This window comes from Osmerus mordax, chromosome 13, assembly GCF_038355195.1.
Source record: "Osmerus mordax isolate fOsmMor3 chromosome 13, fOsmMor3.pri, whole genome shotgun sequence".
NCBI classification, from domain to species: domain Eukaryota; kingdom Metazoa; phylum Chordata; class Actinopteri; order Osmeriformes; family Osmeridae; genus Osmerus; species Osmerus mordax.
Genome location: NC_090062.1, coordinates 4383696 through 4411094, shown reverse-complemented (window position 1 = coordinate 4411094; position 27399 = coordinate 4383696). Strand labels below are relative to the sequence as shown.

The window sequence follows — 27399 nt, the reverse complement described above, 5'->3', positions numbered from 1 at the left end:
GATAACTAGTGGAGCGGATGGAGAGAGGAGTTTAAGGTATAGATGGACTGGAAGGTTTATTAGGTTGGAGGGAAGGTGGAGGTGAGTGGAGGAGATGAGGCTGTTTGGGGGTTAGGTTTGAGCGTGACATTTAAAGGGACGGTCCACCATAAAAGAGCAGCATGAGTGACTGGATGTAGGAAGAAAAGAAAAGAAAAAACATGTCGATTGATTGTGCCCTGCTTGCCAAACCTTTCTTACAGCGATTTCATTCCTAGCTGATCAACAGCTTTTTATGACATTTGGATAAGACGACCACAAGAAAAAGAGACAAATTAAATAAAACGTAACAACTTAATTTCCCATGATTCTGTTATTGATCTTTGTTGGTGTGTGTGTCTCTCTCATTCCCTGCCCCTCTCTATTTTTCCAAATCTCTCTCTCTTCCTCTCTTTAGCTCTCTCTCTTTCTCAACTGTGGTCTTGTTCCCATGGTAACCATCTGCTAAATTCACATAACTGGTACATTTATTGAACTCTTTTTAAAATGCAGCATTTTGTAGCACGTATGGTCTGACAGGCAGCCTTTGTAGGTGCTCACGCTGTCCTCTCGTGATGGAAACACAATCAAACAGGCCATCACAGCATTCTGTAGTGTACCCCTACTCAGAAGACTGGACCTGAAATGGACCTGAAAAGAACGGAACTCCCCCTCAGTGTCACACATTTTCACCTACAAATACTGACTCACTGTTAGAGCAACAAGGATTTCAGCAAGATTGTGTGCGTGCGGGTGTGTTTCTGGTGAATAAGCCAGGTCTTTAGCTCTGGCAGGAGTAAGCACCATGACAACCTAGTTACCTAACAGGGCTTGCTACCATGGCAACATAAGCATGATCATCTCTCAAGGGCAGCACTTTTTCCTCATCCCTTCATTGTACACCACTTTTCTTTCTTTCCGTGTCTCTTTCTAACTCTCCATCTTTCTATTTCCACCTCCCCTCTTCCGTTCTGTGTCAGTCTTACTAACTCTTTGGCAAAGAACTACTTTTTATTTCACAGTCTGGTGTACAGGACAACCACAAGAGTAATCTGCACGCAATGCCTTCTGTAAATAAACTGCCTTAGAACGTCAGCCTGCTCACAGACAAACTGGTCCAGTCTAGAGGAGTGGCAAACTAAGGAGGGAGGAGAGGAAATCATGTGAGACCAGGGAAAAGAAAGGGGAAGGAGGAGGGGGGGGGGGGGGGGGTAGGGGGGGGGGGGGCTTGGAAGATAAAGAAGAGAGGAGGAAACAGCAGGATTGGAAAATATTTCTGCACCTAAAGTCAGTTTCACAGCTGTATTCCCAGTTTTGAGGAGAAGTGGGATTTGATAACCACGGCCACCGAAAGAGGGTGCTGGAGTGGAGGTACAAAGGAGGAACAAAGGCCACCCAGCAAAACCTTTGACTGGCCTGACTGCTTGGAACAGAAATAGGCTGATTCGACTTTAGCACTAGTTGTTCAATGAACAGATTTCAGGAAGCCATTTCCTGGTAAAATGTCCTCTCTGTGATTCCAGTGGTATTTAAATGTACTTTATATGTATTGTATTGTAGACGTGTGCACATGCTCTGAGGAAGTTAATGCGTTTGTTTACAAGCTGTGGTTTTGGAGGCCTCACATTAAGGCCACTTAGTCTTATCCATCCAGTCCCAGGAGAAAATATGAATATGAATATTGAACAATAATAACTTAACAACCACTTTTCGACCCAGGGCCAGCTGGCAGTGATAAAGACAGAGGAGGAGAAAGGGAGAGTAGATGAAGATGGAGAGGCAGAGATAAAGGAGGGTGGAGAGAAAGTCCCCCCCCCCCCCTCAGTAAGCACTTTGTCTGAGTCTGCGGTGTGAGAGGGAACTAATAATTATGAGATTAATGGAGCGCAGGAGACAGTACAGAGCCGTTAGTTCTAAGCAACCATGCACGCAGCCCATCTGGCACATTGACTAGGCAAAGCTACACTTTTCACAAGATGCACAGGAAACCCTTGCCTCGTTGGTTAATGTCATGCACCTCGTCACGTCATCGGCTGACTGGGGCAGTGTCACATACATCAGCTTTAGGGTGGGCTTCCTATGAGCATTTTTATGTGGCTCGTGATCTCCATGGAAAATGTGGCATCATACATGTGCTCCTAAGAGCAGCTGTCCCATCCATCACTGTTATTGACCTGCAGGCAGCCAGCCGACAGCCTAGTGATCCTACAAACACCCTATCCATCTCCCTCCAGCACACATACATACACACACACACGCGCGCACACATAAAGTCTCCCAGCCTTTACCAAGGAGGTTAAACTGCATGCTAGACCTGTACCTGTGCAACACTGCACTCTTCTGTTCAAATCTGTGTTGTGTCAACCCTTTGTTATAATACCTGTTCTCCCAGACCAACACACAAAACCTAACCCCCTTTGCCAATGGATACCTCTTAAAATGTAATCAGACACATTCAGGTACACTGAGGTCAATAGTTTCCAGTGATATTGTTGTAACGCTTGTGCTGGTTGATTGATGCAAGACAACTGTTGCAATTATACATCTTTTTATTACAAAAAAGAACCCAACATATCAAAATGTCCAACCAAGAGAATGATTATAAATTAAGACAACCAATGTCTAAAGAAAGATTAATGAGGGTGACATTCTAGCCTAATAACTTGACATATGACAACACACAAAGACTAATGAATAACTTCCTGAAATATTTCGAAAGGTATTAAGTGTTATTTGGTGCTAATATGAAAATATATAGAGGAATCTAAACTGTAGTGTATATATGTGGTGACTTTCATGCTTGTTGCTTCATATAACTTCTTTATTTCAGTGGCCATTTGTATCAATACAAATATGACCAGACATACATGATGCCCCATCAGGTCAAGTATAACATGATGTCATACTACGTAAGCTTTTGAGTATGTTTATATGAAGCCTTCCCATATAAGAGTCAGAAACGATAAGAATCGGCTAACAATGACATCTACCATTTTGAAATCAATTCTACTTCTGAATGGATTCACTCGTTTTTGGAGAGGTGGAGGATGAAAAGAGGTGAGGTGCAGCGGTGGAGGTGCTAGTGAGGGTGGAGGACAGGTGGGGCTCAGCGGTGGAGGTGCTAGTGAGGGTGGAGGACAGGTGGGGCTCAGCGGTGGAGGTGCTAGTGAGGGTGGAGGACAGGTGGGGCTCAGCGGTGGAGGTGCTAGTGAGGGTGGAGGACAGGTGGGGCTCACAGCGGTGGAGGTGCTAGTGAGGGTGGAGGACAGGTGGGGCTCACAGCGGTGGAGGTGCTAGTGAGGGTGGAGGACAGGTGGGGCTCACAGCGGTGGAGGTGCTAGTGAGGGTGGAGGACAGGTGGGGCTCACAGCGGTGGAGGTGCTAGTGAGGGTGGAGGACAGGTGGGGCTCACAGCGGTGGAGGTGCTAGTGAGGGTGGAGGACAGGTGGGGCTCACAGCGGTGGAGGTGCTAGTGAGGGTGGAGGACAGGTGGGGCTCACAGCGGTGGAGGTGCTAGTGAGGGTGGAGGACAGGTGGGGCTCACAGCGGTGGAGGTGCTAGTGAGGGTGGAGGACAGGTGGGGCTCACAGCGGTGGAGGTGCTAGTGAGGGTGGAGGACAGGTGGGGCTCACAGCGGTGGAGGTGCTAGTGAGGGTGGAGGACAGGTGGGGCTCACAGCGGTGGAGGTGCTAGTGAGGGTGGAGGACAGGTGGGGCTCAGACTCCCAGCTGCTTGTTGAGACGGTTGAGGGCGTCTCCTACGATGTCCAGCTCATGCCGGAGATCCTCCACCATGTTGTTGATGCTGCTGGCGTCCCTCAGCACCTCCACGCTCTGGGTGTACGGGTTGTAGCGCACGGAGAACGGACGCTTGATGGTCTTCGCAAACTCCCTGGAACAAAGCAGGAGGCCCGTCACATCAACAGCCCTCTCCGGTTACCCCCGGCAATATACCTTCTATAGCACTTTTCCATCCCCGCCATTGGTCATTATCGCTAGAAGACTGAGGCATGCACGGTTCCGTTCAACATGTCTCCAGTTTGAACGGCAGAATTAGAGTGGTCAGGGTACCTGAGAGAAGTAAAGCCACTGACCTCATCTTGACCTTGGCTTCCTCAAAGCTTTCGGACACAAAATACACATCCTGGAACGTGGTGATGATGCACTCCTGGTTACATGTTACCTTGGGGTCAAAGGGCATGACCATGGCATTCCCGGAGAGTGCATGCTATGGGAGGAAGGGGGGGGGGGGAAATATTATCAAGTATTTTCCAAATAATAACTGCAACTTTTAAATATGTTTGAATTCATTAAGAAATGAAACCACCGGTCTCAGCTCCAGAGTTGTGAGAGGAGTGTGTTCGTACCTTGAGCTCACTGATGGAAGACAGCAAGCCTGCTCCGTAGGCTCGCAGCTTTCCCTCCTGCTTGCACAGCCCGAACTCCACCGTGAAGAAGTAGCACTGCAAAACATAACAAGCCCACTGCTAAACACAACCGATGCACACATAGCTAGTAGCTACACTGTCAATCACCACAGACAATCAAGCCAGAACAAAGTGTTTGTGGGCTCTGGCGTGCTTGTTTGCTAACGCGCTTGTGAGGCAGCGGAACTCACCGTGGCTAGTTTCTGAACGGCATCGTCCGCAGCCCCCAGCGAGGCCAGACCAATCTCCTGGGAGAACTGAGCAAAGCTCGGCTCAGCCAGCAGAGGAACGTGACCCAGCAACTCATGACACGTGTCTCTGAAACGCACACACACGTCAACAAATATATACCAAGTTGATGCGTAACCATGGATCAGGAGCGTGTACTGTATTTGTGTGTGTGTGTGTGTGTACTCACGGCTCTGGGGTGTAGAGGGGGTCAGAGCTGTGGCGGACATACTGGGTACAGTGGAACACTCGGAAGGCTAGTCCAGCCAGGAAGTCCCTTGGGGACAGGTATCCTGCCACTGGACGAATGGTGAAGCCTGAGCGCTCTGAGGAAAAACACGCACGTGTGCACACACACACGCACACACACACCGCTGTTCAATGGCTGAATGACAACTACGAGCTCCCTTTTTCTGTATAACTTCGGACTGATCTGGAACGCCGACTTTGCAGTGTATTCTTGCTGATTGTTCGTGCAGGGGTGATTGAGTGTGCAGGTGTGATTGAGTGTGGTGGCGCCCCCTGTCTCACCCCGGAGGAAGCGTGACACGTCTTCCAGCTGAGGGATGTTGTCCTCCCTGCAGCCACAGTGCTGGGAGAGAAGGGGCAGGTTCCTCAGGTACTCCCGACAGGCATGGCTGGGGTACAGCTTGTTGAGCTCTCTGAACACAACTCCCCAAGTTTTCACCTCCTCCTGTGTGAACTCTGTACGGGGAATGGGATCCCCACTGAGAGAGGGGGGAGATGGAGAGAGAGGAAGAGAGGGAGATTGTAAGAGGAAGTCGATTTTTTTTAATCAATTCAGAACATACATTTAAAAAACTTAACTAAATTCATCTTGACTTACTGTTTGTAGCTCATGGCAAGATCGGCAAAGTGTTTTCTCCTCTTGCGATAAACATTATCTTTGAAACCCTTAGGAGAAAAAAATACATTCTCGTGAGATCCTTCATAATGTGACATTTAGTGAGCAGTTCTCTGTGCTGGGAATTTGGGTTAGTAGATGGGAAGTACAGTACCGGGTGGTCAGCATCCAGGTCCGAGCCATACATCAACACCCGGTTAGAACACAGATCCAGATCAGAGATCTTCTTGGGGAACCAGGGGACATCAGCCATATCTGAAGCACAGAAATTGGTTTTCTTTTAGGGTTCTATTGTTTGAATTGGAGGAAAACACTTGAATCCAAATTAGTTCTATCATCTGATGTCTGGTTACTTAATGTTGTTGTTTGTTACGGTAACAGCAGATTTGGGTGTTTATTGGTTTGTCTGATGCTACTACAGGTCAAAAGTTTTTATTAGAAAAGACTCTTGGGGTTCCCCGGTGGGTCACCGTCAAGAGTGCAGACCACGTAGGCTGGTCCTTTGGTGTATGTCCTCCCCTCTCTCTCTCTCCCCTAAATATCCAGTCACTCGACACTGTCTCTATAACAATTAAGCAGAGATACCCTGGACGGTATAAGAAAAGGGACTGCTTACCGTCCTCTGGTATGCAGTAGGTGTCTGGGGGGTCCATCTCCACTATGTTGGTATGCTTCCTTAGGAGCTGGGTAAGATCCTTCAGCTGCTCGTGGCCACTGTCACAATCGACAAAGATTTCGAAGTCCGAATTGCGCCGCTTCGATTTCCGGGATTCAATGTGAACCAGGTTCACATGCTTTTCCTGCCGACGATCGATAATGGAAAGGGTTACAAACAAATCAAATGAATCGCCGCTTGTCTAATAAACCTTCCTTTTCTAAAATGTCCCCAATCCTCCTCGACTTGTAGATCATCTAGAATGTTCTGAGCTGTCAGTAGGCCTAAAACGTACTTGAAAAAATCTCAATGCCTTCACCAGCCCGCCAACTTCATTCTTGAGGGAGAAGACGATGGCTGCCCGTCCTCTTCCAAATGTCTTGTTGTCCTTGTTTTCCTCAATCTTATTGAATGTACATTTGTTCATCTATTGGGGAAATGGACAATTCATTTCCTTGTCTAAATACAACCAATGTATTAAATCCAGGTGTCCTGACCTATGATACAACAAAATCATCCCAGAAATATTCTGTTTCTACTGCTGGAATCAAAAGGACAGTTTGACCTTGGCAGTCAGTGTTCAGGAAGACTACTGCAGTATGCACAGAGGAACAAATGCAGTAGGCTAACCTAGGTTTATTACATCTTTAAAAACTGACAATGACAATTGATAAATGATCATGGTGATTTAAATGTTGGCAGGTGACCTATCTTGCTTTAAAAACAGTTTAGAAGCAATCCCATTTGGAATAGAGGCAGCCCTAATGATATCCACTCCTTAATTCAGTAACACTGGATTATAGTCACAAATAATCCGATTGAACGCAAATAAATCCATAGAATACTATTCTTGTTGGTCTATTTCGTATTGCATGGGCCTCTTCATGACTTATCTGTTGTTGTTAATTATACTGTATGTCGGGGCCCTTTGAATGGAATCCTTTAGCCCCATGGGAGTTTGTGAAAGCGAACGTCTTGTAGCCTACATGAGATTCGAGTCCCTGACATCGCTTTTGGTTTTCATCCTAAAGTAATTTTCTGGTATATGAGCTGGACCTCAGCAGCCCTGATATTGTCTGAGTGAGTCATTTCCAGATTTAGGTGGCTTAACCCAGGATCAGGGTTTAGAGGACAAGGTGGATATGACTACATCCAAATGTTAAGGGACACAAACTCTGTCCTGTGCGTAAAAATAAAATTACATGTAAACCATAGCACAGTAAATTGCATGGCAAGCCAAAAACTCACCTCATTATTTAGTTGCTTCTCTTCATAACAAGTGTTCATTGAATCAAAAGACCTTCCTCTGCGTGGCCCCTCGGTCTTGTTCGAGTACATGTCTAAATTGTCCGATTTTGAGTTTCAGTAGGCTAGGTGTCTGGTGCGCTCGACCCTCCTTGCTGCGGTTCACCTGAGTTGCAGTTTATCTCACCTATGCAGTAGTTGGCGCCTCCCTATATATCCTCACTGAGAGGGGAGGGATGGAGTTGAGAGGAATATGCAAGAGGGGTGGCGGGAAGGAGGATCAGGGGAAGAAGAGGGGTGAGCAAGCGGGGGGAGCTGAGACACGCGGCTTGACAGAAGGCCTAATCTAGGCTATGCATCACAAGTGCCAAATCCATGCGAGAGACCAAACATGGTGTGGATGCAGCTATGGTTGCATTGGGCGACTTCATTCGTTTATGACAAACGGTACAATATATAATTATTCATATATCTGAAGAACTTTGCTATATGCCAGCAGCATAATAGATTTTCCTTTAACACAGCCTATATTATAGGGGTTATTTATCTCCCAATTGGTCGCCTCCCGCCTTTGAAAGAGCACAAACAAACACCGAATAGAGACCTTGACATTTATAATCACCCGTGTGTGGTGTCTATGTTAGAGCTTTGTCATAAAGATGGTGACAGAAGAGACCAAAGGTGAACGTGAAAGCACCACCGGTTGCCGATTAAACACTGATGACAGACACAGTGGACACATATCTTCCCCCGCTATTGGCGGTGGTGGAAGCTCCGGGGGGTTTGTACCAGCATCATAAAGATGCTCATTAACAGAGGCCATATCAATAATGAGCTGGATATTATGAGCAACACCTCTATTTACAAGCTCATGCTACCTTACAGTTGTAAATAATGAGGCTTTCCTTTTGGAAAGTAAAAAAACGCAGCACATGACTAATACTATATTCAGATGTTCTCACGCAACCTCCAATTTCACTGTTGTTTCATCTCAAAGTCAGCAGCTCTGACCATCAGACAGACTGACGTAGACAAGGTCATTATTGCACGTAAACCTACCCGACCCGCTGATTTAGTGAGGCCAATTCCAATCAATGTGCATTGAAAGTTTCAGCCGGATTAGTAGAAGGAAAAGAACTAAGGGGGTGGGGTGGGGGGGGGGGGGGGGGGGGGGCAGACTGTAAGACGTCAGTGAGATATGTACGTGGACCTTTGCAGTTTGGCAAGTTATTGAGGTAAGGACAATATAGGCTTATGCGCTTAGTCATAGGAATTAGGCTATAGGCATATTAATGTATTTCCCAACATGCCTGAACGTTTTCCAAAACGTTGTTTTCACACTGTAGGCCTGTACATAGATGAATAGTCTTGATAGCGCCGAATATAGCCAATTAAGACAGTGCTTGTCTATAAAAGAACTCTGCTGGTCAGATAATGGTTTCTAACGTTGTCATGTGTCCAACAGCTGGAAAGCATCATCATATCAGCTTCATGGTTAGCCTATCCGGCAGAGCCTCAATTATCCTCTGTCCATTAGTCTCCAATGCTGCTACTGAACATCCTGTCGGATGGAGACACAAAATGAGACCTGGCGCTTCAAATACAGTTACTGTTGGAGCAGAGTCCATCAACATACTGTCTAATGTAATTGCAGATGACAGATCCAAATCTTTAGCTGCTGCTCAAACATAAACACAAGGCAATGAATGGCACAGTTGGTGAAATATATAGGCTACTTTTATATATAGCCTGCCTTGGTCTGATGACGTTTTTGGTCTCTGGATCAGTTATTTAGTTTACTGTTACTTCAGATTCAGTCTGTTTCCATGCAGGACAGTGTAGGCCTTAATTATTGCAGCTTGCTCTGTTATTGCCTCAAGAAGCTATTTTGTTGAAGGTTTGTTGTTTGATAAGGCATGGCTTTGTCTCGGGTGGGATCTGTTTGTCTTGTGTCTCATGAATCTTTCTCACTGCAGGGATTCTAATCCTAATAGGTTAGGCTACTCTATTCTGCAAAACAAGTTGTCTAAGTGTTCTTCCTTTAACTTGAATTGTGATAACCCCTTTCTCTCTCTGTGATGCTCTGAGATAGATTGGAGAGGGGGATTAAGGCAGCATATGAGATTGACTTAATCTGTGTCCCCTCATCTCCTCCACAGGGGCGCACTAACCAAGCTGATCCGTGAGTCAATGTAGAAGCTCTGACCTTCACATCAACTTAATTAGATAGTCTGTACTTTTTCCAAATGCTTTTAAAAATACCATAAGACGTATGTTCAGTGGTCATTCTTTGAAGCAGGAATTACAATGGTAACTTCTCATAATGTATATATGTTTTGTTTACCAAACTGCGGTTAGCTAGCTAGAATTGACTTGGTTGAACTAGGATAGGAATAGGATCACATCAGATGCATCGTCATATACTGTAAATAGACATATTTGAGGAAAAAAGGTAAATACATCTACCAAGCTGTCATATGGCATATACTGTTACTGGTTAAAGATGATTGTAACTACGTCCAACTAATAAATTAACTAGTTACTTAGTAGGCTAACTAACTAACTCTAGGCTCGTCTCTGTCACGGCCACAGCCGTGCCGCCCTGTTGTTTTGGTTTTTCCCTGCCCTATTGTCTTCACCTGTGTCTCGTTAAGTGGTTTCAGTCTCGTTAGTTTAATTGTGTCCACCTGTGTCTTGTTTGGTTCTGTGTATTTAGGTTCCTGTTTTGTGTCCAGACTTTGTCTTGTCATTACCCTTGTTACGTGAGTACCCTGTCTGTGTTCCTGTTTTGAGTAATAAATCCCCTTGTTTGACTATGCCTTGCGACTCTCCTGCATTTGGGTCCTACCCCACCACTCGCTGTGACAGTCTTATAAAAAAAAAAATGCATATCATCAAATATAATTTTATTACAAATCAATAACAAATGAACTCTGAGCAAACATAAGTGCCCATGGTAATAGTCTGGACATTCAATTGATAATCTTCTCGACCACAGACTTGTCATCATCTACAACATCAATGCTGAGCTTGTGGGAGAGGCATAGTAGACATTGGCCTCGATTCTTATATTTTAATAGTTTTTTGCTATGAACATGAACACCCGGTGTGGTCTTCTGCTGCTGTAGCCCATCTGCTTCAAGGTTCGATGTGTTGTGCATTCAGAGATGGTATTCTGCATACCTTGGTTGTAACGAGTGGTTATTTGAGTTACTGTTGCCTTTCTATCATCTCGAACCAGTCTGTCCTGATTCTCCCCTGACCTCTGACATCAACAAGGCATCTTCGTCCACACAACTGCCGCTTTATGGATATTTTCTCTTTTCCGGACCATTCTCTGTAAACCCTAGAGATGCATGAAAATCCCAGTAGATCAGCAGTTTCTGAAATACTCAGACCAACCCGTCTGGCACCAACAACCATGCCACGTTCAAAGTCACTTGGTCCCCTTTCTTCCCCATTTTGATGCTTGGTTTGAACTTCAGCAAGTTGTCTTGACTAGGTCTACATGCTTAAATGCATTGAGTTGCTGCCATGTGATTGGCTGATAAGATATTTGTGTTAACAAGCAATTGAACAGGCGTACCTAATAAAGGGGCCAGTGACTGCATATATCAAATAAAAAGTACAATCAACTAATGTTTCATGCCTTGTTTCAACGTTTAACAAGTCTATGGCACTTGGTATCCACATTCCACATGACTAAGGAAAATGTCATGTGCTTTCCGTTCCCAGTCCTGCCTAATGTTTCTCTAAACTCCTTATCACCCTGAATATGTTTAATCTATGCTGAATTATCTGCCTTACTTAGGTCACTTCCTTGTATAATAAGGGTGTAGGTAAAGCACGTCTAGTGTTAAAGACCAGTGTCCAGAAGGCTGACATTTTGTCCAGATATAGTATCAAATGAATGGCCAGTGTCCAGAAGGCTGACATTTTGTCCAAATGGAATATCAAATGAATATTAAATGTCAAGAGAGCACATATTTCTTGTCCAGGTGTAACATCACACTGTCACGCTCTGGGTGCAGGGGTAAGACACAAGCGCAGGAGATGCAGGCAGGACTACAAAAACCAAAGGTTTATTCTTAAAATGCAGCAAACAGGCAGGGTACTCACACTTTCAAGAGATGACAAGACAAGGACTGGACACAAACAGGAACTAAATGTCAGCCTTGGACACCAGCCATTCATTTGATACTATATCTGAACAACATTTCAGCCTTCTGTACACTGAAGATGTATTTGATATTAGAACAGGACAACATGTCAGCCTTCTGGACACTGGCCATTCATTTGATACTATATCTGGACTAGACGTCAGCCTTCTGGACACTGGCCATTCATTTGATGTTAAACCTGATCCAGAAAAGTCAGCTTCATCTAGCCAGCATATTGGATTTATTGCGTCATGTGTGTAAAAGTTGTATTGTGATCGATACTGTAAGACTGCATTGGACAGTGTATTACCATTCACGTCAGTCACTCAGTGGACTCACGCAAACAAACATTCAAAACTTGAATGTGCCTGTAGCTCAGTTTGTTAGGATGTAGCATCTGCAATACAAGGGTTAGTTGTTCAATCCCGATTAATACAGAGATTTTATGATTACTTTGTTCGCAGTTAAGTGTAACTCTACTACATCAATTTTAAATACATTTTGCCAGTCCGGACACTGGCCATTCATTTGATGTTATACCTGGACAAGAAACATCTTCTTTTCTGACATTTGATATTATATATGGTCAAAATGACAGCCTTCTGGACACTGGCCATTCATTTGATATTATATCTGGACAAAATTACAGCCTTCTGGACACTGGGCATAGATTTGATATTACATTCCAATTGCTTGGACTGCAAGCCAAAAGTATGACTGGATTTACACTGAAAAGAAAAATACAACAATAGCCACAATTAACTTAATTATACTAAAGACACATACAATAATTGTTTAAATACACACGTTATGCAGGAAATATACAAAAGTACATAACAGGTGTGAATGGCTTATAAAAGCCATGTGACATAAGAATAACAAATGAAAAACAATATACACAACACATTGATACTGCATATTATCTTGATTCCGGAGGATGAAACTAGGCCTAATATATGTAATGTAACTGGTGCTTCAGGTGTTCAATGAAGTAGGAAAATTAAACACTTCACTTTGGAAATTGACCTAGCGCTAAGCCACTCCCTAAAAAAACAAATTGTCCAATCATACTACAGTAACCGTTACTAACCGACTTGGACAAGCCATTTCGTCAGGTGTATTGAAACGCATTGTAAAAGTCGCAGCAGATGAGTTAAACTATCTCTAAAAGTCAAACAGTAATACAGGATGGTGAAACACTGTGCGTGGGGTACCTGTAATACAAACACCAGGTATGCTGAAAGATTGGAGAGAGGAGTCGTTTTTGCTCCTTTTCCAAAGCCGAAAACGAATGTAAGCAGTGGAAAAAGCTCTGTCAATACCATCAAAGACCATTGTTCGTGCACTGCAGGGAAAATCCTTACTCTGCTACATTACAACATTAAATCTCCAAAGACAGTGATGCGAAGTGATAAGCAGTTGTCCAGACGTCAGCTTTGAACTAGCCAACTGTCTGACACCTAAACACTCAGACTTGCAACCACTGGGGTTGGCTCGTTAGTCTCCAGTGAATTCTTCTTCCCTGACGTTCACTCCTCAAAGCTGCGGACGGGGAGTGTGTGTATCTGTCCACCCATTAGCTCAAACTAGCCGCACTACTTTCAATTGCTTGTAAAATAAAGTTTGCTGTGTGTTCTCTCTCTGTCTGGCAGAAAAAGGAAAAACTTAAAATATCGCGTGGATAAAATGCCTGCAGTCTCTAAAGGAGATGGAATGCGTGGCCTCGCTGTTTTCATCTCTGACATTAGGAACTGTGAGTTACCCTGACTTTTCTGAACAAGACAAATTAGCAAGATAGCTAGTTTGAAGACAAAGTCTAGCTAACACTAACTAGCTGTCAATAATCGTGTGGAAATCTGGGAACCAAACACGATACCTGTATCGCTAACATAATCACAATCTATAGATTCCAAGTCAATTCATAGGCATTATGTAGACGTTACAAACTTTTAAGCCTAAAATAGCAAGCTAGCTAGCTAGGCTACAACTAGCGAGACAACAACACTACCAGTTAGCTAGACTAGTAGTAGCCTACTTGGGTATTGCCTCCTAATATTACATGTACTTAATGTAGACTAGTTATCTAGACAGCTAGTGGCACAACAACTAGTAGACCCCACAAAAGTGATCTGGGGGATTGGAACTTCATAGGTAGCAATCTAGAAGTGCATTTGCCAAGCTATCTCATAGTTATTGGAAAAGCTCGCTAGCTAACTGTCTTCCTTAGCAAACAGCAAGATAGTTCGCGTGTATTCGTAGTAAAAGGGCGTGGGTCAGGAAATAGTCTAGGCTCAGTAAGGTAGCTTCACACAAGCCACGTAGCCGGGCTACTTTCCAGAAAATAATCTAGTTTGCTATCTACAATGTATTTAAGGCCATGTGTACATGACCGATTGGTGTTTAGTCTGACAGGACTTCGACCGGTCTGTCTTATTGGGTTGTGTGTTGGAAACCTTTCACCCAGAGCCATGGAAATGTGAATGTGCTCCGTGTGCAAATGAGAGTCTATTTCCAGCACTTATATTTTCCCTGTCTTAGTCAACAGCGGGACAGTGAAGGTTACCAGCTTTTCACTGACCATAGATCCACATTGCCCAGTACAGCACCGATGGTCCTAGTTAGCTATCAGCTGTCTGTATCTTATCATTTTCATGACTGCCCTCCTGACCTAAATAAAGAACTGGGACTTGGTTCTGGAGGGCTCATCAGTTAAAGTTCACTGTGGGTGAATGCCCTTTTTTATAGACTAACTAGGTCTACTTCAGTCCAAACAGTCAAGTACCAACTCACGTTTGATGCTTTGTACCAGGTAAAAGTAAAGAGGCAGAGATCAAGAGAATAAATAAAGAGCTGGCCAACATCCGGTCCAAATTTAAGGGTAAGTATATATTAAAAAAAATGTTTTGATAGAATTTATACTTAATTGAATTTGTTTAGATGCATTTTAATTGGCCTCATTGTATAATTATCATTCATGGTTAGTTCAAGTTTCTCAATCATGTCATGTAACTATGGTTTTAGATATTTTGATGTTCACTATTTGGCTGGAGTCATATAAGGACAGGGATAGAAAGAATGAGGAGGTGGTATGGAAGTAGTTAAGGGACACAGCAGGTTAGCAAGCAGGAATGCTCTTCTTTTTACCACAGCAACTTCCTGTGGATCTTACTCACTTGTTCTGCATCTCTCCATGACACACACACACACACACACACACACACACACACACACACACACACACACACACACACACACACACACACACACACACACACACACACACACACACACACACACACACAGTCTTTATGGTGTAGCCTAATCTTCAATAAACAGCCCCTACTAATCCCAATCATGAGACAAGAGTCCCACACACAGATGTGGGGAGGATCATGATAAGTCAAGCAAGCCCTACACACATGCACACACCACACAAACAAACACATACGCACACACACTTACATCCCCAAAATGCTTACTTATTGTAGCTTAACATTGTTGGCTTTCCTCACAGCAACAAAAGCTAGAGTGCTGTTATCAGTTTCCTTGCTGGAGGTGCTGACTCAGCTCTGCTTTATTACCACACTGGCCCTTTGTTCCACTTTCCCATAGGCCCTTATTCACTCTCCCCGAGACCTGACATGACTTATCTCGTCATGTCTGACTCCAATAACGCTTCTCGTCATTTCCATTTTCCATCTTCCTGTGAAGTCTGTTGAAATCGACAAAGGCTGTTCCCTAATCTTCCTCTGTGTGTGGCTGTGCCTGCTCCAGGAGACAAGGCTCTGGATGGCTACAGTAAGAAGAAGTATGTCTGCAAGCTGCTCTTCATCTTCCTCCTGGGACATGACATTGACTTCGGCCACATGGAAGCTGTTAACCTGCTCAGCTCCAACAAATACACAGAGAAGCAGATTGTGAGTTCCCGCTGTGGCCTGCAGAGGGCGATCTGGCACTGTCTTGTGTCTCGCGAATGTAGCCAGTTTCTCTCACGCACGCCCTATCTCCTACACAAACGAAACAACCCAAATCAATTCAACAAACGCTATGTCGTGTCACGTGACCAGCTTTTGACCAACCCCCTCCCCTCCAGGGCTATCTGTTCATCTCCGTGCTGGTCAACTCCAACAGCGACCTGATCAGTCTGATCAATAACGGCATTAAGAACGACCTGGCCAGCCGGAACCCCACCTTCATCAACCTGGCGCTGCACTGCATCGCCAACGTGGGCAGCAGGGAGATGGCCGAGGCCTTCGCCGCTGACATACCCCGCATCCTGGTGGCTGGGTACGCAGGCCGCACTCCCACGGGGTGCTGCCGCGCGGGCGCGCAGGCAGGCGTGTGTGTGCGTGTGCGTGCGTGTGTGTGTGTGTAAGACTTGTGTTTTCTGTCTGTGTTCCAGGGACAGCATGGACAGTGTGAAACAGAGCGCCGCCCTGTGTCTCCTGCGTCTCAACAGGACGTCACCTGACCTGGTCCCCATGGGGGAGTGGACGGCGCGCGTGGTGCACCTGCTCAACGACCAGCATCTGGTAAAGAGAGAGAGAGAGAGGGGGGGGGGGTCACTGGGGTGGGTGATGTGTCGGGGATGATCCTGCGCTGGTGTTGGGTGCTGACATTGCGGTGCGTTGTTTTTTACGCGACGATGACCGTCCTCAGGGCGTGGTGACGGCAGCCACCAGCCTCATCACCACTCTGGCCCAGAAGAGCCCTGACGACTTCAAAACCTCGGTCTCACTGGCTGTCGCCAGGCTCAGCAGGGTAGGGCTGTGGTCGGGTTTGTTGACTTGTAAACATTGCCCATTGTCTATGTTTTTCAACGCAGTCTGTCCACCATTGATTCTAACTAACATCGATGATGTTTGCAGATCGTGACCTCAGCCTCCACAGACCTGCAGGACTACACCTACTACTTTGTAGCAGCTCCCTGGCTGTCAGTCAAGCTGCTCAGACTGTTGCAGTGCTACCCACCCCCTGGTAAGGAGCCCTGGTGTGTGTGTGTGTGTGTGTGTGTGTGTGTGTGTGTGTGTGTGTGTGTGTGTGTGTGTGTGTGTGTGTGTGTGTGTGTGTGTGTGTGTGTGTGTGTGTGTGTGTGTGTGTGTGTGTGTGTGTGTGTGTGTGTGTGTGTGTGTGTGTGTGTGTGTGTGTGTGTGTGTGTGTGTGTGTGTGTGTGGGTGGGTGGGTGGGTGGGTGGGTGGGGGAGGGGTGGGTTTGCCTCTGGTGTGTTAGCCTCTGTAACCGTCTGGTGCCCACAGAGGATGGGGCGATCCGGGCGCGTCTGGTGGAGTGTCTGGAGAGCATCCTGAACAAGGCGCAGGAGCCGCCCAAGTCCAAGAAGGTGCAGCACTCCAACGCCAAGAACGCCGTGCTGTTTGAAGCCATCAGCCTCATCATCCACCACGACAGGTCCTCTCTCTCTCTCTCTCTCTCTCTCTCTCTCTCTCTCTCTCTCTCTCTCTCTCTCTCTCTCTCTCTCTCTCTCTCTCTCTCTCTCTCTCTCTCTCTCTCTCTCTCTCTCTCTCTCTCTCTCTCTCTCTCTCTCTCTCTCTCACCCCTCTCTCTCTCTCTCTCTCTCACCCCTCTCTCTCACACACTATATTTCAGAGCAGGTTAAAGTGATAGTTTACTGTCTAATAGCTAATGTAATATTGCACATATTTTGGTCCTATTTCCCCAAAAGCAATAAGGTTAGGCTACTTAAAGACACCCTTTCCACTCAAAGTATGCTCTAAATGGCATAAATGCTGCCAGTTAATTGACGTAACAACTTATTGTAAATGGTCTGTAGCCTATTGATTAAGGTAGGCCACTCTAAAGCACGTGTACACTTGTCTGCTTCATTTGATCTTGACATATAGGCTAAGCATTCTGTAGCAAATAATAACAATAAACCCACCATTAATTACATTATCTTAATGCAGTGTAGCTACTTCAGCATAATAATGCACCTAAAATACAAACGTGAGCAAGGGCGTTCAGCAATCACTATCGAATCAACAGCCACGTGCAATTTAGATAGCAGGTGAAGAATACAAACAACGAAAATCACCAGTTAACCTTGCAAGAACTATAGACTAATACAATAACAGGCTTAAATGATCTGACAACATAAGTTATACGACAGTTGTCAAGGACGCCCAGTGGCTTGTGCCCGCTCGCGGTGTGAAGCGCGTGTCCGTGCTATTCTCCAACTCCGCACTCTAACAATCACTGCTGATAGACGGCCTTTCGTACAGCCCCATTTCTACCGTGGGGCAGAAATGTTGCTGTGGCCGCCACAGCAACATAGAGGAAACACTGCACACACACTCTCACAGACACATGCACTCTTACACACGCACACATTCACTCTCACACCACTCACTCACTCTCTCTTTCTCTCTCTTACTTTGTCTTCCACACACACGCCCACACACTTTCTCTCACACACGGGGTCCACTAATGTGTCTGTGTGTTCCCAGTGAGCCCACTCTGCTGGTACGAGCCTGTAACCAGCTGGGTCAGTTCCTGCAGCACCGGGAGACCAACCTGCGCTACCTGGCCCTGGAGAGCATGTGCACGCTGGCCAGCTCCGAGTTCTCCCACGAGGCCGTCAAGACCCACATCGAAACGGTCATCAGCGCCCTTAAGGTAGGGCTCGCACGCCCGGCCCCCAGAGGCCCCTCCTCGCGCACGGCGCTCTGAGCACCCGTGTGTGCGCTGGCGCGTACGCTCATTCATGTGTGTGTGTGTGTGTTTGTGTGTGTGTTTGTGTGTGCGTTGCAGACAGAGAGAGACGTGAGCGTGCGGCAGCGGGCCGTGGACCTGCTCTACGCCATGTGCGACCGCAGCAACTCCAAGCAGATCGTGGCGGAGATGCTGAGCTACCTGGAGACGGCCGACTACTCCATCAGGGAGGAGATCGTGAGTGTGTGTGTGTGTGTGTGTCCCCCTGTCCCACCAGCCACGCAGGAACACTTCTACCCACTACAGCTACTATGACGAGTTTGCCTTCTGTACACCAAACCTGTATTAAGTTCTTGCATTATTTGTTCTACGCTAACCCCGCGTCCTATGATGTTCCGTGTAAACCCTGTCTCGGTCCCTCCTTTGTTGACCCTACATTTACATTAAATGCATTTATACAAAGCGACATACTATAAATAGTGTATGTAAAGTCTGGGAAGGGCTAAATTGGATGAGGTGTTCAGCTGGCAAGCGTATGGTCGCTTGCCAGCTGAATGTAGTAGGTGCAGCAGATAATCAAGGACTAGAAAAGTACAATTGAAATGGCATCACTGAAGTTAGTGTAGATGGAGCGGTCGGGACACGGCCAGACACGGTACGAGACATTGTCGGCATCTCAAGGCCAGTGCTGCTGCTCGCCAGGTGCTGAAGGTGGCCATCCTGGCCGAGAAGTACGCGGTGGACTACACCTGGTACGTGGACACCATCCTGAGCCTCATCCGCATGGCCGGGGACTACGTCAGCGAGGAGGTGTGGTACCGCGTCATCCAGATCGTCATCAACCGGGACGACGTCCAGGGCTACGCGGCCAAGACTGTCTTTGAGGTGAGGGGGCCGTGGGGGAGGGGGGCGTGGAGGAGGAGAGGGGGCCGTGGAGGAGGGGAGGGGGCCGTGCAGGAGGGGGGTGTGGGGGAGGGGTGGGGGGAGTGGAGGAGGGGAGGGGGCCGTGCAGGAGGGGTTGTGGGGGAGGGGTGGGGGGAGTGGAGGAGGGGAGGGGGGCGTGGAGGAGGGGGGCGTGGGGGGCGTCAGAGGTCACGTCCAGGTGAACTTCTCCGCCTGTTGATGTGGAGATGAGGCGATCGTGGGATGGTGACGGAGAGCTGAGGAGAGGATGGAACATGATGGACGATTGATGACAATGAGATGATCTCATCTTCTGTCGTTTTGAATTGTCTCGTGGTTGTCTTCCCCTCCACACCCCCCCAGGCGCTGCAGGCTCCAGCCTGCCATGAGAACCTGGTCAAGGTTGGGGGATACATCCTGGGAGAGTTTGGCAACCTGATTGCTGGAGACGCCAGGTCCAGGTGAGGGGTTTGTGTGTGTCTGTCTGTCTGTGTGTGTGTGTTCGGGTACAGAAGGACCTTCCGGGTCCTCTATGTTGGGTGGGGTTCAGCCTCGTTCCTCTCCCATTCTCATTTTCTCTCTCTCTCCTCCGCCCCTCCTCTCTCTCTCTCCCCCCCACAGTCCTCTGGTCCAGTTCAACCTGCTCCACTCCAAGTTCCACCTGTGCTCCGTGCCCACGCGGGCCCTGCTGCTGTCGGCCTACATCAAGTTCATCAACCTGTTCCCGGAGGTGAAGGGGACCATCCAGGAGGTGCTGAAGTCCGACAGCCAGCTGCGCAACGCCGACGTGGAGCTGCAGCAGCGGGCCGTGGAGTACCTCCGACTCAGCTGCATCGCCAGCACCGACATCCTGGTCAGGGTCCCCTCCCCCTCTCTCCCCGTCTGTCCCCCCTTTTCGACAGCCCCATAACCCCCCTTCCTCTCCTCCTCCCTCCAGGCCACGGTGCTGGAGGAGATGCCCCCCTTCCCCGAGCGGGAGTCCTCCATCCTGGCCAAGCTGAAGAGGAAGAAGGGCCCCGGGGTGACTCTGCCCGACCTGGAGGACCAGCGCAAGGAGCGCGGCGCCAACGTCAACGGGGGGTCGGAGCACGGCGCGAGCAACTCCGCCGCCACGGTACAGCAGCGCCGACGCCCGCCCCACGCTCCGATCCGGCGTACTGCTTTGCACCAGGGCTGTCACCCACTGTTTGGGTTTTTGGATTCCGTCGATGTTTCGAGTTACTCGATTGAATCGAGTTCTCTTTTAAAAGAGGCTACTACATATGCTGTCTGCCTCGCATCTTTGACTGTCTGCTACATACCATCCACTGTTTCCTGCCCACTATCTGTTGGGTACTATCCACTGTCTACTCTGTGAACCCTTTCCTCTGTCCATCAGCCCTCTCCTCCTGAATCTGCTGCTGACCTCTTGACCGCGGCTCCGACGCCGACCAACCGGCCCCGCCCAGTCTCCTCCTCCTCTCTCCTGCAGCCGATGCTCTCTCCCCTCTCCTGCCTCTCCTCCCTCTCTCCCCTCTCCTCCTTCGCTCACCAGAGCACGGCTGCTACCATGTCGGCCACTGCTGCTGGGCCACTCTTCCAGGTTCTGTGTGCTACGTGTGTGCTGTGTCACTGTAACCTCCCTGGTGCACTAGCACCCCTGTCCCCCTTACTCACGGGTTAACTAGTACGAGACAGTTAGTTCACTGGTACCAATGTGACCCTGCTAACGAGTACCCCTTCCTCTTAACCTGCCCCCTGATTAACCCCCTCTACTCTTGATAGTGTGTGTGGGTGTCATTTTAAGAGAAAAGAGAGCGTGGTTCCCTAAAGAGTGGTTATCCCGCTCGAGATGCCACAGCCACGCCCTCGACTCGCAGTCGCACATCAGCCGGCGTTTCTACTCCCCTGTCAAGTGTGCTAACTACGCCACCTCCCCCCCCCCCATACTCTCCCTCAGGTGTCCCCCTCCACCTCCACAGACCTGCTGGGCCTGGCCAGCCCCGCGCCCTCCACCGGCGGCAGCCTGCTGGTGGACGTCTTCTCTGAGCTCCACGCCCCGGAGCAGGCCAGCGCCGAGGCCCCAGCTCCCCCTGTGGCAGATGACAACTTCTCCAGGTGAGCCAGGAGAGAAGGGAGGGAGGGGGGTTGGAAGTCAGGGAGGTGGGGTTTGGGGACGGTGGTGCGGCCACACGCGACAGCGAACCCTAAAACTGTGCGACACCGTGTAACACACTGGTTTGGTGTCTCCTGTTTGTGTCTCCTTAGGTTTGTGTGCAAGAACAACGGGGTTCTGTATGAGAACCAGCTGCTGCAGATTGGCCTGAAGTCTGAATACAGACAGAACCTGGGTAGGTAGCAGGTTGTCCACTGGTGCTTCCAGACCCAGACTGGTTACTCTCTGTAGCAGTGCAGCTTATACTACATTCAGTACATGCGAGTTGGACAGTGATAACAGACCAGGCTCTTGTGTTGTCTTGTCTTCTCTCTCTTCTTTCTATCCTCCTTTCCTTCTGTCTACTCTTTCTCTTTTCTCTGTTCTGTTGTCTCCTCTCTCTCTTTCTCTCTTTCTCCTCTCTCTCTCTCTCTTTCTCCTCATCTCCTCTCTTTCCCTCTGTGCTCTCTCTCCCCCAGGACGGATGTACGTGTTCTTTGGCAACAAGACGTCCACTCAGTTCCTGAACTTCTCTGCTTCCGTGTTGTGCCAGGAACCTCTGCACTCTCATATCCTCCATGGCTGTTGACTCATGTCTAGGTGTGTGCACTCTGGGGTGTGTGTAGGTTATGCAAGTGTTTGTTGTTTCAGGCCTGAAAATAGGTGTGTGTAGGGTTAGTTGTGTAAGGATTTTTGGGGAATTTTGTTGTCTTGCTACATGTATCAAGTATTTTGTAAAGTCATTGCCGAAACCAAGTCGACACCTTTTCCAGTTCTGAAAATGAAAGTTCTAAAGTAGAAAAGCCAGTTAACCTTAAAAAGTCGGAAAATGTATCCAGAAATTCAGTTGTTTATGGCCTATCAAAGTCATGACTACACAGTCATCTTGCCAGGCCGAGTAGTGTGTGTGCGTCTTTGTCTAGGTGTGTCTGGGTGTGTGCGTGTGTACGTCGACAGTGTTTCCTTAACGCCCTCCGTCACAGCTGAACATCCACGCCAAGCCGGCCGACCCCACCGTGGAGGGAGGGGCCCAGCTCCAGCAGACCCTCAACATCGAGTGCGTGTCCGACTTTGTTGACGCTCCGGTGCTCAACATCCAGTTCAGGTATCCCAACACCTCGCTCTCCTGTGCGCGTTGATTCACGCCATTGCGTTCTTGCGTGCGTGTTCTCAGCGTTTGTGTGTTCTCCTCAGGTACGGCGGAACACTCCAGAAGATGGCTGTGAAACTCCCCATCACTCTCAACAAGTTCCTCCAGCCCACCGAGATGGTGTCACAGGACTTCTTCCAGCGTTGGAAACAACTTGGAGCGTAAGACACCTCTTCCCTAGATCACCAAACCCTTTCTCGGAACTCCCAGCATACAACATTTATTCGGCAGGGTTGGCGCCTCTACGCACATAAACACTGTATCATTGTTGCAAATATTGGTCTTGACAGTTTGCTTTGTAACCGTAGATTGAGTCATCCTCTTAAATATGGGTGCGCGTTCAAGTCAATATTAAGAGTAACTACAAGAGTAACTAGCTCTGGATATGAGCGTCTGCTAAATGACTAAATGTAAGAGTGTAATGTCAACACCATGTTCTTAGTCATTAGATTGACACCACTGGTTCTAAAGTGACAAAGCACATAAATCCTTCATATATGATTCATTATTTGATCTCTCTCCTGTCTGTCATTCCGTCTTGCCCAGCCCTCAGCAGGAGGTGCAGAAGATCTTCAAATCCAAACACTCGATGGACACCGAGGTCACCAAAGCGAAGGTGGGCGTCTCCTTGGTTCAGGGTAGCTCTGCTGGTGCTGTTCCCCTGACCTGTAGTGACTGGCTGGTTGTGTGTCCCCCAGATCATTGGGTTCGGTGCTGCCCTGCTGGATGGGGTGGATCCCAACCCCTCCAACTTTGTGGGAGCCGGAGTGATCCACACCAAGACCACTCAGGTGGGCTGCCTGCTTCGACTGGAACCCAACACACAGGCACAGGTAGGCCCACCTCCGGTCCCTCTACCCAGCCCACTGGTGTGCCATTTGTCTGAGTTACTTACCTTTCCTTGTTTAATGACTGCTCTCTCTTTGTCTCTCTCTCCCCCCCTCTATTTCTCTCGCTCGCTCCCTCTCTATTTCTCTCGCTCTCTCTCCCCCTCTCTCCCCCTTTCTCTCCCCCTCTGTTTCTCTCTCTCGCTCCCTCTTCAGATGTACCGTCTGACACTACGGACCAGCCGCGACACGGTGTCCCAGAGACTGTGTGACCTGCTGTCTGACCAGTTCTGAGAGTCCCTGTGCTCCAGTCTTCACCTCCCCACGCCCCACCCTCCCTTCCTACCTCTCCACCAGCCCTGCTCACCCCTGTCACTCCACCTCCAGCAAGCCCTAGTGAACCATTGAGTTGTTGGATGTTGGATAACAAACAAATCAAATGTGCCTCGCCCCCCATCCCCATCTCCCCCCCCCCCCCCCCCCCCCCCCGGAGGTTTTCGGACTTAGTTTTCATTTGATGCAATGTACAGTGTAAATTCTTTTTTTTATATTTGACATATTATAAATGTATATCAAAGGATTTTTGTTTTGTTTTTTCACTCAGCTTTACTAATATTTCACAGCTTTTTATCCATTTTGTAGCTTGGCTGTAAACTGGTGCACAGCCATGCTGCTGAACAAGAGGGCTGAGTGTCTAGACAGATCACCTGTGACAGTGCTGTGGTTGGCTCTTACGCTCACTCCCTCAGAAAGCAAGCCTTATTAAAGTGATCGGACTGTATCTGCCAGGAAACTAAGAACTAAGTGGTTTAACCCTAACCTCTTAACCCACCTAGTCCCCAAACCCTCCTAGTCCCCCAGCCCCCAACACTCCTTGCCCCCCAGTCGCCTACATCCTGCCTTAACCAAAGTTGCCCTTGGTCCCAATGTAGCAGAATGTTCCCAAATGTTTTAAGGAAACCTGAACCATAATGGGAGCCAGCCTGACTGCCTTCCTATGTCTTTGGTGTCGGGTGTTATGTAGCTGGAGTATCCACAGCCGTAGGACCCCATTAGCCCCAGGGGAGCTCCAGAGCCTGTGAGACCAGGGTATCTCTGTCCGGGCGTAAACCGCTAGGTCCACTAAATGCTAGCTACATCTCTACACGCTGCTAGCTCCATGACTAGCCTGCCTGCTACACTGCTACAGGTGGCTAGTAACTACATCACTGCCACACCTCTCTGTGCCTTCTAGTGGTTAAACCATATATCAACTGCTTTCAATCATATGACAGGTTTTGCCAAATAAAGTTGATTGTGTCACTTGTCGACCGTGTTAACTGTCATGATTACCACATATCAAAGAGGCGTGCTTTGAGTTATAGATTCAATCTATCAAAAGAAAATATGTACACTGGCCTTAGTAGGTAATGAAAACCTTCTCTGTTGATCATCTGTGTGGACTCATTCGGCCACCTGATGGTGCTGTTTTATACATTTACATTTAGTCTTTTTTTTTTTACCCAGCAAGATCAGGGTGGAAGGATTGTCTCAGAGAGCTGGTGCGTCATAATGCCTTCCACATCTCCACCACCACTCCTCTTCCACCACTGCTACGTAAATGAAAGCAATATTTACCTTGGGTGGTTGAGCTGATATCATGCTACCTTATAATATTGGTGTAGAAGTGAAATCGTATTTCGTTAGTTTGATGGTGAGCCCGCAAAAATGTTTGTATACATCATTAATCTTTTGGTGGGTGTTTAAAGGTACCTTGCCTGCAGTCTTCCAGAGTGACTTACGGTAAGTACAGGGACATTCCCCCTGAGGCAAGTAGGGTGAAGTGCCACCCCAGGACACAACGTCATTTTGATACGGCTGGGAATCGAACTGGCAACCTTCAGATTACTAGCCCGACTCCCTCACCGCTCAGCCACCTGACTCCCTTCATATCTATTCATATGTACAGACAAAGCACAGCTCAGGAAGGATTGAGGATGAGAGACGTGGACAGGTTGTAGGGGCTGAAGGTGTCTCCATCTCGCCGTTGCTCATTCATTGGTCTACTCCAGCTCCATTCTGAGGCCAGCCTCACTGGCACTGAGATAAGATGATGAGATAATATCCAGAGTTAGAACTTGGTTTTCATGACCACATCTCAGTTGCCACTCATTCCGTTTTGATTGATTCTATTTTCGGTTGTACGTTACCTTTACTGGTTTCGTGAACTATTCATTATTGGCCTTCTCCAGGGAACATGTTTTTGTACGTACCTTATGTAACGGTTTTTAATCATACATTTCTGCTTTTAACATACGTTTGATACTGTACCACCAATCCATCACCATCAATAATATGTAACACCATGAAATAGACAACATAGCCTCAACCTTTTTCCTCCAAGGGTCCTTGAAGACTGAGTTTGAGTCCCTCATCTGCATTCCATACAGCTCCTCCCCAACCGGACCTGGTTTGAGACCACACCCCCTGTGGCTTCCATGTTCGTCAGAACCCCTCCTGTTTGTTAAACACAGCTCTGCGTGCCACACAATGCCCAGGTGCACGACTATCAGCCTCAAATGATAGCATGACAAGCATGATAACACCTGACACTTCTTATCTCTGCTGAGGAGGTAACCTAGGCAGACCAGAACATGGAATTACATGAACAAAATAATTACATTTTCAGAAGAAAGTATGTGTGCTTTAGCTTTTAACGATAATACTACATGTTAATAATGACCATAGCCTTACCATTAACACTCCTTTAATGAATGGGATCTTTTTCCAATATTATAAGTGAGAGTGCCAATATGTTATTAACGTGCTTGCCATTACATTGTGTCTTTCTCCCTCCATCGCTTCATTTCATGCCCCTTGTTGTCTTTCTGACAGTCCATCTATCATTCAATTTCAAAGTATTTTGTCCATTTTAAACTTCTGTCTCTCATACACTATCAATATCCAAGGTGTATTTTAATTTATTTATTACTTATCATGGAAGACCTGAATGCAGGAAGAGGCTGGCAGGATCCAAATAACAAATGTCTTTAATAATCAAAATCTCTGGACCCAGAGAACAACTCACATTTCTAGGCAACGGAGCGACAAGGACCTCTTTCTTTCTTTAGTCGATGTTATGGCAGATTGCAACCAGCGTTGAAGAGGTGCATCCCCACCACCTACAGTTCAGGAGTGTGACGCCAGCGTCCTACACCATCTCAAATTAAACAAAGAAAAAACTTCATACAAATAATAAGATAATCACCTTAATCCACCTCCCTCAGTCTCCCAAGGAAGGATAAAAGAACCCTATACACTTCCCTACCAGTCCCTTCACCCAGTACACCCCGGAGTCTCCCTGATCTCTCAGCCCTATTCCTATTACACAGTTTGTTCTACACCATAAAATTCACAATCCTTCAAGACATGGCTCACCATTTAACGGTCCACGCAAATCGCCCAAATCATCACCCTGCCGCCCAGTCACCCTCAGGGATGCGTTCAATCTCGAGTGACCAAATCTCATACGCCACATAAACACTTCCTCTCTCTACCCAAACACATGGTTGCACTGAATAAAACAGTTGACCAGTCACTTCATGATCCCGTCTCTTCTGCCGCTCACCTACAAGCCTCTCTCTAATGAGAGCTTTCAACTCCCCCCCACCACATCCACAGTAGAGCATTCACATACTGTACTACCTTTGTACCTGCAGCAATAACATCAGCATTTCTCATAACAGATCTCCTCTGGAAGATCCACTTGATGGTAAACTGCCGAACACTGACGGAGAATCTGTGCAAAACACTACTCGAAGGGGTCGCTTTTTCACTACCCACTACTACCCTGCCACCAATCCACATATTTCAATGGAATGAAATGACTTATACGTACATTAAAGTCTAGTACGTAGATCCCAGATCCCGTTTGACCAGATATGGGGTCCTTGGAACAATCAGTAAAGACATTAAAATATAAATACAATATTTGTAACATATTCTTCAACCAGATCACTCAAGAACCCCACTCCCTTTATTTGTCAAACAGTCCCAAGTCCATCACCGGCTCTGGAAACAGCCAAAGAGGCACATTACTCCACACAACAGACGGACCACTATCTGATTATTTTACTCCCAGAG

General features: G+C 47.4%; 2 protein-coding genes across 2 annotated transcripts; one reads left to right on the top strand and one right to left on the bottom strand.

Moving 5' to 3' along the window:
- Positions 1–3734: 3734 nt before the first annotated feature.
- Positions 3735–7530, bottom strand: LOC136955066 (tryptophan 5-hydroxylase 1-like). Its single transcript, XM_067248664.1, has 11 exons — positions 7441–7530; positions 6488–6619; positions 6154–6337; positions 5692–5792; positions 5520–5587; positions 5204–5400; positions 4863–4998; positions 4636–4762; positions 4385–4480; positions 4112–4245; positions 3735–3909 (listed from the first exon to the last, which is right to left on the bottom strand). Exons 1-11 carry the CDS (start codon positions 7528–7530, stop codon positions 3735–3737), a joined length of 1440 nt encoding a protein of 479 aa, XP_067104765.1.
- A 5611-nt stretch (positions 7531–13141) lies between these two features.
- Positions 13142–24585, top strand: LOC136955586 (AP-2 complex subunit alpha-2). Its single transcript, XM_067249303.1, has 22 exons — positions 13142–13350; positions 14407–14475; positions 15372–15514; positions 15691–15884; positions 16000–16129; positions 16257–16358; positions 16466–16574; positions 16853–17003; positions 18059–18227; positions 18363–18500; positions 18966–19148; positions 19530–19627; positions 19788–20019; positions 20104–20280; positions 21106–21263; positions 21414–21496; positions 21780–21857; positions 22270–22405; positions 22495–22611; positions 22997–23066; positions 23149–23283; positions 23494–24585. Exons 1-22 carry the CDS (start codon positions 13284–13286, stop codon positions 23569–23571), a joined length of 2817 nt encoding a protein of 938 aa, XP_067105404.1. The 5' UTR covers positions 13142–13283; the 3' UTR covers positions 23572–24585.
- Positions 24586–27399: the final 2814 nt, after the last annotated feature.